This window comes from Nyctereutes procyonoides, unplaced genomic scaffold, assembly GCF_905146905.1.
Source record: "Nyctereutes procyonoides isolate TBG_1078 unplaced genomic scaffold, NYPRO_anot_genome, whole genome shotgun sequence".
NCBI lineage: Eukaryota > Metazoa > Chordata > Mammalia > Carnivora > Canidae > Nyctereutes > Nyctereutes procyonoides.
In genome coordinates this window covers 12308880-12327307 of record NW_026575134.1, presented here as the reverse complement: position 1 = coordinate 12327307, position 18428 = coordinate 12308880, and the positions used below count along the sequence as shown (strand labels likewise).

General features: G+C 43.7%; 1 protein-coding gene across 1 annotated transcript in view; it reads right to left on the bottom strand.

The window, feature by feature from the left end:
• LAMB4 (laminin subunit beta 4) overlaps positions 1–14818 on the bottom strand; it is a 102035-nt gene extending 87217 nt beyond the window's left edge. Inside the window, 4 exon segments of the mRNA XM_055301043.1 lie at positions 1347–1504; positions 6455–6521; positions 13382–13541; positions 14719–14818. Coding sequence (XP_055157018.1) covers positions 1347–1504; positions 6455–6488 — 192 coding nt within the window. The 5' untranslated portion in view covers positions 6489–6521; positions 13382–13541; positions 14719–14818.
• Positions 14819–18428: the final 3610 nt, after the last annotated feature.

The window sequence follows — 18428 nt, the reverse complement described above, 5'->3', positions numbered from 1 at the left end:
TGAAGCTTCCAAGAAGAATGTTCAATTGGCTTGGTAGCAATTTGTTAGATCATAGATGGGGGAGAAAATTATCCTCCACGGCGCACAAATGTTTAAGTAGATTAGAACTGGTAGACCAGATCTTTTGAGAATTTTTTTCCAGCTCTAAGATTTTAAAATCTGTGGGATTCTCAAGACAAAACAAGCTTGAAGTTTGATTTACTTCTATCTTTGGAGGTGTGACTTTGAAAGATAGGAGTATCAACTCCTAATTATTGTCAGGCTATGTCATGAGTTGGCTATGGCAACAGCAAGCAAATGCCAGTGGCTGAAGAAAAAAATGGGTAATGCCAACATTGGAGAGTTTCTACTATTAGTTACGAGAACTATTTCTTTTTCCAGAGAACCTAGAATTTGTAAAGTCACTTGAGGGGCCATCCATCCCACCTGGCCTAGAATTCAACAAAACTTCTATAGTGCCATTTCCTTGCACAAGTAGAGAATTTGCTTTCTGACACAAGTACTTCCCAAACTTAGAACAGTGCTAAGTGCTCAGGTATTGTCTACTTATTTATAATCATCCTCTTTTACTAGAAACCAATTAGAATACAAAGCATTTCCCAGAGACCTCCAGGAGTTGCTTTCAATGAACAATACATGGAAAAGCCTGGGCCAGCAATATTGGGCTTATGTCCAACTTCCTTCCTGCACATCCTCTTTCAGAAGGGGTTGACGTGATTGCCCTGGGCTTCTGGGCAGGTATGGTACTTACATGACCTTGGATGCTTATTCTGCTCCCAGAGTACCAAGAAGGAAGAAACTATTAAGTAGCTTGTCCTTACATAAAATTGATCTTTAAGGGGAAAAAAAGGCACCAAAATATGTTCATGTTGAGATCTTATGGCCTTAACGCAAGACAATTTCCAAGTGGCATTGGGATCCAACGTTCTACAACCTCTGCCCCCTCTCTACCCCAGACAGGACTAGGAGAACTCACATTTGACGTAATGGCCTTGAGACCCTGAGGGATCTTCAGTTCTCACTGGTGGGTCAAATAAATCTACATTCTGGGAATCACTAATGCAATTAAGTAGAACAGTACGTTGTGTAGTAATTCCCTTCAAAGACTGAACCGAGGAGCCTTTTCTGTCTAATTCTAAAAGTAAAAAGAAATAGATGAAGCAGATCTTCCCTATTTCCTGATCCATCAAGGTTCCTGGACTTGGAATTACATCACCTGTGCCTCTGATGTTCAGGAGAGTGATGTGTCCTCCTTTTGTGTTGCCTGGCTGGCCCCTGATGTACTCGGAAAAATCTAAGTAATTGACTCAATAATGTCCCAACAAATAACCCAAGACCTAACCCACCTCAAGGTAGCCGAGGATGCAGTATTTCTGGGCTCTGTCCAGCCCGCAGGTAGAAGAAGCTGTGAGCTGTGCGCCACGACCCACCAGGAGATCGCCAGTGGTAGGATGACAGGTGCCCCTTTTGCATTCATCCTGGGCCTTCACGTAACTGAGCAACCCTTGAACACAACAGACACAGCTGCATAGAAGGCAGTCTAAGTGTAGCAGCAGAAGGCTTAAAGAAGCAACTGGTTAAGTTGCAAGGTTAATAATCCATTTATTTTTTAATTTTGAAAAGATTTTATTTATTTATTCATGAGACACACACACACACAGAGGCAAAGACACAGGCAGAAGGAGAAGCAGGGTCATCTCAGGGAGCCTGACTTGGGACTTGATCCTAGGGTCCTGGGATCATGCCCTAAGCCAAAGAGAGACGCTCAACCTCTGAACCACCCAGGCATCCCAGTCCATTTATTTTTAAAGCCAGTTCTCTTGGTCATTAAGACCCTAGTTGTGGATGCTGTTGGTGTCCTCCACCTAATGGAAATCTCTTAGCCTGCCAGGTTATACCTTCTGCCTTCATGTCCCTATCTGGGCCAGCCTGTAGCTGGTGACTATTGGATACACAGTTCAAAAGGCTGGCACCAGTGCCTCGGGCTGGGAGCAACTCTGTGGTGCAATTTGTGCTCAGAACCTCTCACAGGAGGAGGTGGAAGCCCCGCTCCAGCTGGAACCACATCCTGCCTCCCCTCTCCTCATTCTCTTATTTCTCAGAGCCCTCTCTCAATAAATCACTGACATATGAATCCCTGTCTCAAGCTCTGCATCTAGGAAACTTCACCCAAGACAGCCCATATGTACTAGAAATTCTCTGTGTATCATTTTAGGGCAAACAATAGAAACTAATGCATAGACACAGGGAAGGAAAAATCTTAATCCACCTTTTATTCCTATTGTTCCAACTGGTACAAAATCATCTGGAGAATTTAAGAAATCCTTAGGAACTAACTTTCTCCTAAAACATGTAAATTCAATTGGTCACCTTTATAACCTGAATTGTTGGGTTCAGACTCACCATGGAACAAATTGTGCTGCTTTGGAATATAGTGAGAGCTGGAGTCCCAGACCCACACAAATATGCCCAAACTGATTTTTGAGGCACAAAGGCAGTTCACTGGAGGAAGGGTATTCTTTTCAACATATAGTGCTGGAGGAATTGGAGAGCCATAGGTGAAAAAAATAAAAAAAAGAACTACAACCAAAACCTTACACCTTCTACAAATATGAACACAAAATGGGTCATGGACAGAGTAATATATAAAACTGTAAAGCTATACAACTCCCATAACACATGGGAAAATGTCTTTGAGGCTTAGGACTAGATGAAGAATTTTTAGGACAACAAGAACATGATCCACGAAAGGAAAAATGAGTAAATTGGACCTCACCAAAATTAAAACTTTGCTAATTACATGGACTGAAAAAAGCCAATTAAAAGGTTATATACACTGCATGGCTCCATTTCTTCAATAACAGAATTATAGAGATGGAGAACAGATTTGTGGTTGTCAGGGATTAGGGAGGTAGTGTGGAAGGTGTGGATATCAAAGAGTAGTAGTAGGGCTCCTTGAGGGTCATGGAGCTGCTTCGTATCTATGGTGATGAATACAATTGCATAGAATTAAATACACCCACATGAGCGCATGTACAACTGGTACAATCTGAAGGTCAAGGGCTATAACAATGTCCATTCTCTGGTTGTGATACTGCATTATCTTCATGTGAGACATTACCATTGGGGGAAACTGGGTGAAAGGTGGATGGGATCTCTCTGTATTCTTTCTTATAGCTGCAATAATCTCAGGAGAACCTGCAATAATCTCACGAGAACCTGCAATAATCTCAAAATAAGAAGTGAAAAAAACCCAAGGAATCCTCCGTCCCATCAAAATCACCCCATCAGCCTCTGGATGGTGAATCAAGTAAACCCGACACCCTAAGATAATATGAACATCTATGGCCTGCTCCAGCTGCTCTTAGATACTTTTCCCTTGAAACATGAAGATTTATGCCAAGCTCTGATTCCAGCCCAGGGATGGGCATAAAATGGAAAATTATTCCTGTACTGTGAAATAGGCTTGGTTTCTCTCCAGTTTTCTCAACTGTGAAACTATAAGAATTTTTTTTATGGTCTTGTTTTGCATTTAATGGATTTATTTCCTTCAACTTGTCCTCCCTAAAACAGAAGCTATTGAAAAGTAGTTTTTTTTCCTCTTATGTCTGTATTCCCCACATGACCTATTCTATTCATCTGGTCATTTTGTGGTTATTTTCAGGAATTAATACCTAGATCATAGTTTTATAGCTAAAGAATATGGTACATAATGTCTCCTTCCAGACAGGATACCAAGTATCAGGTTTGACAAGGAATTTTCTGGCTTCATTCTCATTGCAGAGATTACTATTACTCCAAAACAAAGGCACAAAATGCTTTCTCCTTCTTGAAGATAGATACATGAAGAAAGTTAGCACCATCTCATATTTTCATTTTATTATATAATAAATGGTCCTAGGCTGGTTAACATGGATTTTTCCTTTTATTCACCTAGCAATCCAAACCTGGATCTCCTTTTATTTGCTAGACTCGACCTCTAAGATATATAACCAATCAGAAATTTGGACTCCCGTAAACAGAGACTTTTAAAGACAAGGTCAGGTATAAAAATCTCTGCTAATGCTATTCGTGGATTAGCTAAGACTTCCCTTCCAGGGATTTATTCTAGACAAGTTCCATCCTGAAATTTTTTTATTGGAATTGCTGCCTTAGAGATTTAACATGTTTTTATAACCTGACTTGGCCTAACTTGTTTGATCAGATGTGTACTTTTCAGAAATAAAAGTATCTTAGGACTTAGGGAGACTGAACTATTATGCATGTAATATTCCAAATGCAAATATGAATTTCCGGCCTCAAATACTTGGCAAAAAGTGGCTAGCAACATAAGCAGTTAAAGCTTCATGCCTGAACACAGATAACCTTAGCAATACTCTTCCTGGGTGGAAGTTTTCAACTGTCAGATGATCACATTAGCAACAGGTTGGAATGGATTCAGAGAATCCAGATGCTTATGTCTTGAGAGAGTCAATGCATTCCTCAAAAACAACATGTAACTTGAAGATAGGATCTGATTAAACATAAACTTAGATCTGGTCATTTAAAGAAAATGCACAGCAAATGTTCTGTAAAGTGAAGGATCGTTTTGTAGAAATAACCTTTATTAGGTAATCTCTCATTTTGTATATTGTTCTCATTTTTTAAAACACGTGAGACATTTGCATATACCTTAGAGTTCACTTCAGAGTTCCAGAGGCTGTAAATACACACACACACATATTATTTATTATGGGCAAGAAAACTTAAAAAGAATGCATGTTCGACAAGGTTTGTAGTTTATATCCAGTTCCTAAAACCTGGGGCCAATGCAATTCCCCAATCTTTCTTAGTTAGGATGTAAGACAAAGTGCTTAGGCACCAGTTTTTAGATAAATGCCTGTGGTTGAACTACAAACCAGAAAATGCCGAAGCCAATGATGTGGGATTAACCTGGTTGGTAGTTTGACCATAGGAAATCCTAGAGTCTTTGGTTAGATCAGGGTAAGCTTATATTTAGAAACCCAGGATCTACTGCAGTGAGGTCTTTTTGTTTTCTTTTCTTAGATTTTTTTAAAAAATATTTAATTTATTTATTCATGAAAGACACACACAGAGAGAGAGAGAGACAGAGACAGAGACACAGGCAGAGGGAGAAGCAGGCTCCTGCAGGGAGCCTGATGTGAGACTCGATCCCAGGATCCCAGGATCATGACCCCAGCCAAAGGCAGATGCTCAACCATTGAACCACCCAGGCATTCCTGAGATTTTTTTTTAAAGTAATCTCTACACCCAACATGGGGCTCAAACTCAAAACCCCAAGATCAAGAGCTAGCTGTGTGCTCCACCCACTGAGCCAGCCGGGTGCCCCGAGGTCTTTTTCCACTCCAGCTAATTTGGTTTTGAAGATCTTTCATCCTGAGACAAAGGTCTCCTGATTGAGGAGGGGTCTCTGAGCAACTGTGTTGTGGTTTTGAATCTTTGCAAGGTGTGGGGAAGTTATCCTCTATGGAGATTCAGTGATCCTCAATGGTTGCTTCTGATATTGAACACGAGTTCAGTCCCAAAGAGAGCATCCGAGGCCGATGTAGATTGAAACAGCACTTCTCTGACCATCTGAGGCCAGATCTAAGTTACATTGTCCGGGAGGAGGCAGTGTAAGGATCTCTGCTCCCACCGGCCTGCAGCTCACCTCTCCAAGGCAGACAATTTTCAACAGAGGACAAATGAGCATTTGCTATTTTGAGCTGTTCTGCTTCCCTCCACACCCCCAGCAAATCTAACTGGGAGATTGCCTCAGGGTCTGAGAATAGCAAAATTTAAAAACGAGCTTCTTCAAGTTTGCTACCATGAAGAAATTCAGCATGAATCTTTGAAGAGAAGATCCTAAGCAGTGTAGTTAGTACTGAGTAACCAGAAGCAGGGCTTTTATAGAAAAGTTAGGATCAAAGAGGGTAATTGCTGGGAACATCCTCTCTATGACTAATGTAAATTATTCTCAGCCTATTAAAGATGGCAGAGGCGTGGAGGATTTGGCTGTTTAGCAGAGAGCTGCTGCTGCTTACTCACAACAGGGGATTTTGCCTGTAAATTCTTCACAAGACTTCATTACTGGGACCAGTGCTCCATTCACAACACGCCTCTCTTTAAAGATGAAAATACATTCTATTTGTAAATTAAGAATCTGAAAGTATTTTTTTCTTTAGTATCTTACTTTACTTACTGCTGATAGTAATATTCCATTAAAGATGATTGAAATAGCTATGTGTGGAGAGTAAATATGTTGGAGTAGAAGTTTCTAGTTGCTTGACACAATCATGCAACAGAAGAACCATGAAAATACACAGTAGAATGGGGGAAAAAAAAGAGATGGATATGTTTAAAAAAACATTTTCACTAAATATTTTAGATATTCAATAACTAAAATTTTATTTTCAATAAAAGCAGAAAATGGATTTTGACAACGAATACTCACCAAGGTGCCAAAAGAGGGCCAGTTGAAATTGCATTCTTTCGTCAGGAAATGATTAAATTCAATTTTGCTAGGTTAAAAAAAAAAAAGGGAGGTTAAGTTTCAGTCACTGATAGAATCAATAATTGCCACCAATTTTCAATGATTCGAAAATCTGGTTATTCTTTAGGGATACAAAACATCTACAGCACCCAATTTCTCAAAAAATAAGAGTGTATAAAATTTTTCACCAGTATTTGTTTTTTATTTTTTTGAAATTAGAAAATGCAATCGTTTGTAGGCACTAATACAAACCAAATATACTTTCCTTTGCTTATTTTTGTTTTAACCTTTTTTTCTCGTCTTATTAATCTAGGAAAAAAGTTCAGTTTCAGCAATCAATATGCACTCATTATTGAAAACATAGAGAAGTTCAGACAGGCGGAGTGAAGGAATTGTTAGCAGTAGGGCTACCTCCCAGAGGAAGGGGGTTGGTATCTTGCCACACGCTCTCCCATCCTGCTTCCCTTGCACATAAGTGTTTTCCAAAAACGATGATACTGTATGTTTCGAGCAATACCTCCCAGGCATCCCTTTGTACCAGCAAATATAATTCTGTCATTTCCAACCCAGTGAGGGAGGGACATTAGGATCACCTGTGTCTCCATTCGTAGGTTCTGCTGAGTCCCTCTAGATAGAGCCCCCCCCCCCGCCCCTCACTGTGTGGGGAAGCCTGATACGGGTGGGAGTGTACACATGCCTGCAGGGGGTGGGAGGAGAGAAGGTAAAATACCCTCCTGCATCAGGTTTTTAAATTACCAGATAGTATTGCTCTGAAGGCAGGAGCCAGAATTTATTTAATGAATCCCCTACTGGCTGATACGGACTGTGTGTCTAATATGTTCCTGTTATAGACATTTTTGCTAAATCTTTCTTCATATTGCTTTAATTTCCCCCCAGAATATACTAAATGGAGTAGAAATAACAGATCAAAGAGCATGTGTGTGTTTGGGTGTCTACGTGTATGTAAACGTGTGTGTGTGTGTGTGTGTGTGTGTGTATGAAGCTGTCAGTGTTACTGTCAACCTGGGATGCCAGGGTGGCTCAGTGGTTGAGTATCTGCCTTTGGCTCAGGTCATGATCCTGGAGACCCAGGATCGAGTCCCACATCGGGCCGCAGGGAGCCTGCTGCTCCCTCTGCCTGTGTTTCTGCCTCTCTCTGTGTGTCTCTCATGAATAAATAAATAAAATCTTTAAACACAAAATGTTACTGTCAACCTGCATGCGGACATCTCGCCCCAGTGCACACGCTCACTCACAGCCTATGGGAACACCTGCTCACTTGTGCCCTTTCCCAACACGGAGTGTATTACGAATTTTTAAAGCTTTATCAATTTAAAGAGCAACAAATTATACCTCGTTGTTATTATTTTAATGTTTCTATTTGGATAGCAGTGAGCGTAAAAATGCTTTTCCATGTATTTACAGGTGACAATTATTTCTGCCTTTCAACCTTCGAGGCCTTTCTTAGCCAACTCTCTGCTTTCCCCCGGCCCCACGTTGAGTCGGTCTAAGCCAACGTGCCTGGCTCTGCGCTGGCACCTGCTTCTGCCCCAGACCCTCTTCTCTTCTCTCTCTCTTTTTTTATGCTGAGAGGTTTTCTTTTTTCTTTTTATTTTCTTTTTAAAGATTTTATTTATTTATGCATGAGAGGCACAGAGAGAGAGGCAGAGACACAGGCAGAGGGAGAAGCAGGCTCCATGCAGGGAGCCCGATGTGGGACTCGATCCCGGGTCTCCAGGATTGGGCCTTGGGCCGAAGCCGGCGCTAAACCGCTGAGCCACCCGGGCTGCCCCAGACCCTCTTCTCATGCCATTTGCTCCCCCTTGGATGCCACCCACCTAAACTCAAACACCAGCGTCCTTAGGAAGTCTTTTGTTTAAATGCCTGATTTTAGGTGAATTTCCTTCTGTGATCTACATTCTTCCCCCAGCCTGGGCTTCACTTGGGGGCATCTGTATGGGTCACCTGAGCACTTTTTCTAGGTGGTGCTTTCTTGTTGCCTTTTCCTCAGTCAGGGCATGTGGCTTGGGTCACTCACCCAGCTACACTTCTGGTTTTTGACTTTTTAAAAATGTTATTTATTCATGAGAGACACACAGAGAGAGGCAGAGGCACAGGCAGAGGGAGAAGCAGGCTCCCTGCAGGGAGCCCCATGCAGGGCTCGATCCCAGGACCCCGGGATCACCACCTGAGCCTAAGGCAGATGCTCAACTGCTGAGCCGCCCAGGTGCTCCTCCGAGCAGTTTTCATCCCAGCAATGTAATGAACCGTGTGATACTAAGGAAGACTTGTCCCCCCAAGCACTCTGCAAAAGGCATTGGGTTCACATGATCGTTTGCTCCTGTGGTCAGCGCAGCAGTCCTCCTTCTTTCTGTCTAACCCCGGGTCCTTAGAATTGTGCCATCTGCAGCCCTCCCACCTTCCCAAAGGAGGGAGACATTAGCCCCTGGTGGGTGACTGGAAGCAGTCTTCCAGCTTGGAATCTGCCCTGTGAATGGATGGATGTCCCCCTGGAGAGGAACAGGGATGCTGGTGATATTGGCTGCATAGTCCTGCTGGCCTTCAGCAGCCCAGAGACTACTCCTTTCAAGGCCTTAATTGCAGGCCATGCGTGTACACCGTGATCTCGCCAAATTCAGCTTCTCTGGTTATAGAGCATAATATTTTCAGACTTTGCTCATATTGCCAATTCTTATTAAAAAAGGATAACCACGTTATTCATCATCCTGCTTTTGACAAAACGAAGCATGCAGGCGCGAGTTCTACATCCAGGACAAGATCAGGATGGGGGAGTTTCATCAAAAGTATAGCTGAGGGGCATCTGGGTGGCTCAGCGGTTGAGTGTCTACTTTTGGCTCAGGTTGTGATCCCAGGGTCTTAAATAAATCTTAAAAAAAAAAAAAAACTGCTAGGGGGAGCGCCTGGGTGGCTCAAAGGTTGAGCGCCTGCCTTCGGCCCAGTGGGGATCGAGCCCCACGTCAGGCTCCCTGCATGGAGCCTGCTTCTCCCTCTGCCTGTGTCTCATGAATAAATAAATAAAATCCTTAAAAAAAAAAAAAACTGCTGGGAATCTTCTCAGTCTGAGAAGTATCTTCAAGTGACAGCCAATATAGTACGAGGAAGTGAACCCCCCACCCCGCATGCATCAGCCAGGTGCCAGCCTGACCTGCCCCAAAGAAGAGAGGAGGAGCACCAGGGGGGACCCTAAGCGAGGCTGGAATAGATTCCATTCTCTTATGATAATTGCTCAACAACTATCACCAGTTTCCCAATGAGGACATGAATGACACATCACCAAGCTCATCGCTAATCCCCCTGCTGGCTGAGCACCTCCACGGCCCTGGCTGCACCTCAGAAACCCCTGGGCAGATTATTTTTCTCATGACTTCTTTTTTAAAATACTTATTTATTTTATGACATAACACACATAACATAAAATTTGCCATCTTGACCATTTTGAAGCGCACAGTGACACACATTCACGTGTGTTTAGGATGCTCCCCAGAGGATTCTAATATGTAGCAGGGTGGGGGTGGGGGGAGAACCACCCATGGCCTGTGAACACCTAAAACTCATTAACTTGCCAACACACCTACTCTCCTCCGAGATTCCATTCTAGCCCATCAATGGTTCCCAGGACAACCATTGAGCATCTGCCTTTAGCTCAAGGTGTGATCCTGGTCTCAGGATCGAGTCCCGCATCGGGCTCCCTGTGAGGAGCCTACTTCTCACTCTGCCTGTGTCTCTGTGTGTCTCTCATGAATAAATAAATAAAATCTTTTTTAAAAAAATCAATGGTTCCCATACTTTGCTGCGCATTAGAATCACCTGGTGAGCTTTACACATCCTGCTGCCAGGGAACATTTTATACCAATCAAATCAGAATATCGGGGTGGGGGGCGGCAGGGAGAGGTGCCAGCTGTAGTTTTTTTTTTTTTTTTTTTAAGATTGTAGGTGATTCCAATATACAGCAAAGTTTGGGAGCCACTGGCATTACCATGGCCCAACTCGCTTAGGCCAGAGCCTAGAGGGTTGTCCTTGATTCCTGGCACACTTCCAAATCTGAATTTGATCTCATCTCCTTAAACAATAGTTCTCAAAATGTGGCCCGTGGACTTAACACAGACCAGATCATCCTAGTTTGCCTGGGAGTTTTCTGGTTTCAGCACCAGAGGCTCCCAGGTCCTTGGAATGCCCTTTCGTCTGGGCAAATCCAAATGTTGGCTACCCTACTGGATCGGCAGCATCAGTGTCACCTGGGAACTGGCCCAGCACAGGACCCATTGATTCAGAAAGTCTAGGGCTGGGGCCCAGCACTCTGTGCATTTACAAAGCTCTCCAGATGTGTCTGATGTGAGCCCAAGTTGGAGAACCACTGCCCTCAGTAACTCCCCAGGTCCACACTCTGAAGATCAGAGCTGCTGTTGCTCTTAGGGACGGCAGTAACACCCCACAAGAACCTACCCTGTGGCACGTGCATTCCCAGCTGTCTGGGTAGCCCCCCATGTAAGGCACTGCAGGTCCAGGCAGTGGTACTGGAGGGACGGAGAGGGAGGGTGAGGGCACCCTTCACTGAGCTCTGCCTCAGCTACTGAATGTGCACGCTCTTCTTAGAGCTTGCTCGGTCAAGGCCTTCTTTTTCTGGTTCTCAATATCCAAAATGATTTTCCCAGTAGAATAGAAGCTTTTTCCATTGTTAATGAGCTTCCAGGGAGGAAACAGGAAAAAAGAGGGTTAGTTTTCTTTTTCTTTTTCTTTCTTTCTTTCTTTCTTTCTTTCTTTCTTTCTTTCTTTCTTTCTTTCTAAGTTTTCTTACTTTCTTTCATATATGAGGTCTCTCCTATGAAAGGTGTCATCTCAGGGCACTGGAGTGGCTCAGCAGTTGAGCATCTGCCTTCAGCTCAGGGTGTGATCCTGGGGTCCTGGGATCTTCTCCCTCTGCCTGTGTCTCTGCCTCTCTTATTCTCATGAATAACCAAATAAAATCTTTTTAAAAAAAAAGGAAGTTCTCATCTCTCTGACTGGAGGTATTCTAATCTCCACGGCTCTTATGACCTCTTTTAAGGCATAAAGTACAACCTCCTCTTTATTTTTTGGTGACATCTTTGCTCAGATCATTCACATATCATAAAATTCACCCTTAAAGTAGCTTTTATTTTTTCACAGAGTCGTGTAGCCATCACCCTAGCTAACTTTTGAACATTTTCCTCAGCCCAGCAGGAGATCCCATACTTGTGGGCAGGCACCCCTACCCCCATCTGTCTCTTCCTGAAGCTCCTGGGAACTATCCATCTATTTTCTCTCTCTGTGGATTTGCCTGTTCTGGATACTTTATGGAAATGAAATCATGCCATGTGTGGTCTTTGGTGACTAGCTTCTTTCAATCAGCATAACATTATAGCTATTACCAGGATGGCAATTCCTTTTTATTGCTGAATAATACTCCATTATATGGATATACCACTTTGGTTAGCCATTCATCAACAGTTCATGGACATTTTTCTCTACTTATTGACTATATTATGAATAATGCTGCTATGACCGTTTATCTACAAGTTTTGGTTTGGGTGTAGGTATTTTCATTTCTCTGGGGTAAATGCATAACCATAGAAAAACACTGTTTCTTAAATTTTATGACCTTGTCTAAACCTTCCTCATAGATTGTAAGTAACTGAAGGCAAACATTCATCTTCTTGTCCCCAAGAAGTACATAGAAAAATTTAAAAAACAGGGACAACTGGGCGACTCAGCAGTTAAGCGTCTGCCTTCTGCTCAGGGCGTGATCCTGAGATCTGGGATCGAGTTTTTCATTGGGCTCCCCTCAAGGAGCCTGCTTCTCCCTCTGCCTGTGTCTCTGCCTCTCTCTCTGTGTCTCTCATGAATAAGTAAATAAACCATAAATAAATCTTTAAAAAAATAAAAACATTTGCCAACTTAAAGTCATTGCAGGTTGCATTTGTGTTAAAATATGTCAGCATCCAACCTTGATGCCAATTGCATGCATAACAGTCTAGCTTGACTTTTATTACTGCCTCTTCCATGAACTTCACCTCATCTGCCCTGACTTGAAGATCTTTTATTTTATTTTTTAAAGATTGTTAAGATGTTCCCTCTTCATTACTTCTATCTCCACTCACTCAATTTTACTTCCTGAAATAGAACCTCCTTCCTTCTCAGTGCAGGTGGGTTATGGCTGATTACACTGGAAAGGCTGAGGCCCACATCAGCATCCCTGCTTCTCACATGTGCCGAGGGTCCTCACAAGGTAGGTTTGCCTGGTGGAGAGCACAAGGTCTGTGGACATTTGTGGCTGTCACACAGGGCAGGGGGATCTACTGACATCTAGTGGGCAGAGGCCAGGTATTTGGCTAGAGAGTCTCCCAGGATGCACAGGGCACTCCGTCTTCCCCCCACGAAGAATTATCTGGCCCCAAATATCAAGAGTGCCCCTCGTCAGGGCCCTGTTACCCCACCCTTTATATCCACAAGTTCCTCAGCTCTGGTCCTGTTCCCCGTTTTCTGTTTCTCATTTGAGATGATCTAAGTCCCAAGCTAGATGAGTGTTAAAGTATTCAGTCTGGCAACTTTTACAAATCCTGTTTTCTGAAATCACCCCGGCACCAGAAAATGCACGGCTGCACATACTACCCATTTTAGGGGTGGTGGTCATCTCCCCCATACCTTCCTTCATCAGGCTTTCCATTTCACCGGTGTTGCTTTTCTGGTTGGTGTGCCAGACCTGACCTTTGCAAAGCTTCACAGCGGCCACATACAATTTTTTTCTTGCTAAATTCATTGGTGAGTTTAAATGATATTCATAAAAGTAGCTGGGATGAATAAACATACTATCACCTCTGATCTGGACAAAGAGCATGTAAATAGAGTCACCTGGGTGGCTCAGTTGGTTAAGCGTCTGCCTTTGGCTCAGGTCGTGATCTCAGGGTCCTGGGCATCAAGGCCCGCATGAGGCTCTCTGCTCAGTGGGGAGTCTGCTTCTCCCTCTCAAACTGCCTCTGTGCACATATTCTCTCTCTCTCTCAAATAAAATCTAAAAAAAAAAAAAAAACTCTCATGGAAAAAAAGAAAATCATTTGTAAAAAAAAAAAAAGAAAAAAGAGCATGTAAATATATTTACAAAGGCACTGGATGCACTTTGGTGACTGTTTAGCAAATGCCGCTGGAGGACACTGGTCCTAAACTACAGTCAATGTCACAATAAACAGTAAAATATGTGAAACTGCAATAACTCATTTCCCAGCATTGCTAATCGATTTTAATTTACTGACCACCAACATTACCACATCTGCCCTCACTGGAAGGCTGTGCTCAGGGCGACAATCTTGTCAAAGAGTTTCTTCTTTTGGTCAAAATGATGCGAAGGCAACAGATGGAGACGTGTGGGGGACTTAATGCCAAGATGGCCAGCAGTGTCCAAACACTGTCCTAGGTAGACCCACGGGGGCAAACAGTGCGTGGGAAACAGCCTCTCTACAGCTTTCCTTCCGCGAATTGCGCAGTAGTCTCCAACACAGAGGATAATTATAATCCACATATTTACATTAGCCCTTACTTCTTTTTCTGGCACACTTCAAATGGGTGACATTAGACATTTTAAAATGACAGTTCTCATAGAAATCTTATGTTTGACTTTCCCTTATCTTATGTTTTTTCCTCGCCCCTTACACCAGGAATCATTAGAGATTCCAACAGTGCTGCTTTCAATTGCATCGCAGTGAGGAATGCAGAACATGAAGCTATAAAGCTCACTTCCCTTAAATTAGAGTCGACACCTTGCTCTCCTTAAAACTCACTGCTTAGGTCTCTAAGACACGAACAATATATTTTGAAGACAGGTCTACAGAATTGGAACATTTCCCCAACTGTCACAAGTTGTATCACCGTGGTAAAATAAGTATTCACATAATACACAATTTAGATTGTGCAGTGGAACATGACATCGTTTGAAACTTCCTTTAAGGAACAGAAAACTCGAGTCACTGGCTGCACCCCACTGAACACTAAGCACCCCTTTTTCCCATCGGATATTGTACTGTGTGTACATGTTACCTGATAATCAGTCTGTGAAAGTAATGAGTATACTCCATGCTCTGGTACCTTATACTCCATGCTGGCTCCCCTCATACACAACAAATTCTGAGTTTGCTGGTAGTTTCTCTTGATCCCAAAAATGCCAACTTGTCGGGGAGACAGAAGATGGGACTTACCGGGATTTGCCAGGCTGTGTCGAGAGGTGCAGGCAGCAAACAGGGTGTGTAAAGGCACACCTAAAGTGAGAGTCAATTTAAGTAGAAAACCTCTCCCCCGAGGCACCTGCGGGGAAGGAGAAAAAAAAAAAAAAAGATGAGAGGTATTCCAGAACCTGCCATAAAAGGCGATTCGTGAAATTACTTGCCTTAGGTTTAGACTTAGACATGCATCGTGCGCGTGCGCGCACACACACACACACACACACACACACGCACACACACCTTGTATACAGAGGGAAAGAGCTCTATTTTACAGCAACTGTTCTTCATCTATGCACCAGACTTCTGAAAGCAATGGCTGGGAGGGGTTGAGATCAGGGTTACAGCAACAAACTGCAAGATTCCTACCAAATTTGTGACTAAGTGCCAGCTGCCCCTTAGCCGCTCCAACAGTGTGAAATTAAGAAGGCTGGACTCAAAGAATCAGAGGCTCACACTGGGCTCCCCAAAGCAACCAGGGTGCCCTGCTCTCTTGAGCGACTTGTCTGTGGGAGCAGCTCCAAGTTCCTTTGCACCAAAGCCGCAGGTACATTCAAACACTTGCCATATGCATACTTACTACTTGCATACTTTACTCCCCCTGGAGAGAGTGGTTGATAAACACGGGTGGTTTTATTATTCGCTAACTTGTGTAGTCTTTTGCTCGCACATCCGACTTTGCCTTCGGATTCCAGGCCTCTGGTGGTATGGAGAAAAGAAAGTGCCTGATGAAACTCACAGAGAAAGAGCGAGACGCTCCATGGAATACTTCGGCTCCTAGAATTTGAGTAATAAAACTTGTCCTCTACAAATGCAGCACTGAGACAAAATTAACTAGCCCGTTTCCCTGACCTGTATTGACATCTGTCAACGAGAAGACGTAGCAGAAAAGATCAGTCTTTCAGCATTCACTCAGCTTTGAAACTCTCTGTTTTTCACCTTTACCCAGATACTTTGGTAGCACATGCTCTACTGTGGAAGTTCTGGAAATACTATCCCGTACCTCCCGGGTTGGGAGTGACAGGCTTTATTGCTCCATTATTTAATTGGATTTGACTATGTCAGTAAGTATTTTTTTTTTATGTCAGTAAGTATTAAGCAAACAATGTTTATATTGTCATACACCAAAGAGATAAAACAGAACCCATTGTTGCCTTCTACCTTCCCCTGGAACACTGGTGTTTCCTCTGGGCTTTATCACCTGAGCAATCTCTGCGTGTATTCCTCAGGTAACCTCATTCAGATAGTCTCAGGACTTAAACCACTTTTTTTTATCTCCAGCCCCACCTACTCTCTGAGCTCTGGCTCCATGCTTCCCACTGCCTACTGACACCTCTCTCTGGATGACTCATCAGCACCTCAAACATGAGAAGTTCACAGTTGAACTCTTCAGTTGTCCCAACCTCTCCGCCCTCCTCACCTTCCTACCTTCTCAGCAATGGCGTCTTTACCCAATCATTTGTCTACATCAGAAGCCTCAGCTGGGATTAATTTCAATCCCCCCGCCTCCCCTACCATGGCCTTGAGACACTAAATCACCATCTCTGAGCCTGGCTGCCCTAAACACTTCATGGGGTCCAGTGATGGAAAGGGAATGGTTTTCTGCTGCTTCCCCCAAAGTTTCTATGGTTTTCCCCTCAGCACAGACGTGGCTGGTGGGCAGTCCCACTATCAGGGACTTTCCTTGGGCCTTGGATTATCTGGCACTGGGACACCATCCTATCCTTCCAGAGGGCAACTCTAGGACTCACACTGGATCTCAGAGCATCTCCAACGGAAGACTTGGAGGCTTCGTCCTCACAGCATAGCTTCCTTCCGGTTCCTGTCCCCGCTTCCCATTGTTTGCTGGATTGTCAATCTACCTTTCACTGGTTTTACTCCTAAGATCCTGTCAAGTATGGTGCAGGAAGGTGCAGGTATTGGGGTGAAAAGAAGGCTAAATATTACTGACTGTGCTGTCTCATTCTGCTTATAAAGACCAAATTTAACATCTTGAGGCCAGGTCTTCATGGGCAAAACAAAGTTATGCCCATCTCAATTACTCAGAGCAGCACATTTTAAAACATTACATTTTTGATTTGACTCTTAAATTAGTTCTTCCTGAGATGAGAGTAACCAAATAATATAATGAAGGAAATCTCCCAAATGCTGGCAAGTCAGCTGTTTTGCTCCACTTATTCTTTCTCCTATAGCCTTACATCGATGTATTAGTTGGGGCTGTCATCATTTCAGACAGCCTCCATTGTCCAAATTTTATTTCTTTTTTAAATTTTATTTATTGGGGCACCTGGGTGGCTCAGTGGTTGAGCATCTGCCTTTGGTTTGGGGCATGATCCCAGGGTCCTAGGATTGAGGTCCCCACAGGGAGCCTGCTTCTCCCTCTGCCTGTGTCTCTGCCTCTCTGTGTGTGTCTCTCATGAATAAATAAAATCTTTTAAAAATAAATAAATTTTATGTACTTAGTATAGCATACAAGCAGAGGAGGGGCACAGGGAGAGAATGCCAAGCAACTCCTTGCTGAGTGTGGCACCCACCCTGGAGGTCTCGATTTCAGGACGCTGAATCAAGAGTGAGGCGCTTAAATAACTGAGCCACCCAGGCACTCTATTGTTGCCTAAATTTTATCCTTGCTTCTTCTGAGCCATCATCCTCACTGACACCAGAGAACAGAGATTTAGACTTGGCACTTCTTTGCTTGCAAACCTTCACTGGCTCCCTTTCACTTACAGGATCCACATTTCTCAGTGTAGCAGAACCAGACAGGTTTACAGCCTGGTCCTGACACCACTTTCTGTGCTGCGTGCTTGGGAGCTAGGCCCTCCTCATTCTGTCCCTGGACACGTCATTCACGCTTATGACTCAGGTCTTTGCACAGGCTGTTCCTTCCTATGTGACACCATTCTCCTCTTTCCACTTTTCCTTTCGCTGTCACCTTTTGTAAAGCTTTCCTAGATTCCTCCAGGGAGAGCTGGCTCTTCTTTAGAAGTACAGTGATGGGGGCACGTGGGTGGCTCAGTGATTAAGCGTCTGCCTTTGGCTCAAGTCATGATCCCAGGGTCCCAGGATCGAGTTCTGCATCAGTCTCCCTACATGGAGCCTGCTTCTCCTCTGCCTGTGTCTCTGCCTCTCTCTGTGTCTCTCATGAATAAATAAATAAAAATTTAAAAAGAAAAAAAGTACAACAATAGAGTGATCTTCATTACCACCAGACCCAAGGTCCAATGCTTAAGGGCCTTGCTCTAGGTTCTAGTCCCCACCAGGGGGCAGCACTTCTGACTTGCCCTGCAGACTTCCCTTCTTCCTGGATGGGCCCATTGTGCAGGATTGGGCTTCTGTCTAGGGTCCTTTTCTTTCCAGCAGGTAGTCTGGCTCAGTATCAGAAGGTTGCCTTTACTATGTCCACCCTGAGCCATATTTTCTGACTGGGAAGCTGGCACTTCTGCTGTTTCCTTGGGGCAGGTCCCCCTTCATGTCAGCCTCAACCTATGGCTCTGCCACAGGGGACAGATCCTCAGTATAGGAAGTCTCCTGGAATCTCCGCTGCTGGGCCTTGCCTCATCTCCACAGAGGATGACCATTACCAGAAATTGGAGGAATCTGGGCTATTCCTCTGCCCTCTAGTCTTAGAATATGGGCTGATTCTCTATAAGAAGCCACTCTCTTTGGGGCATCTGGGTGGCTCAGTTGGT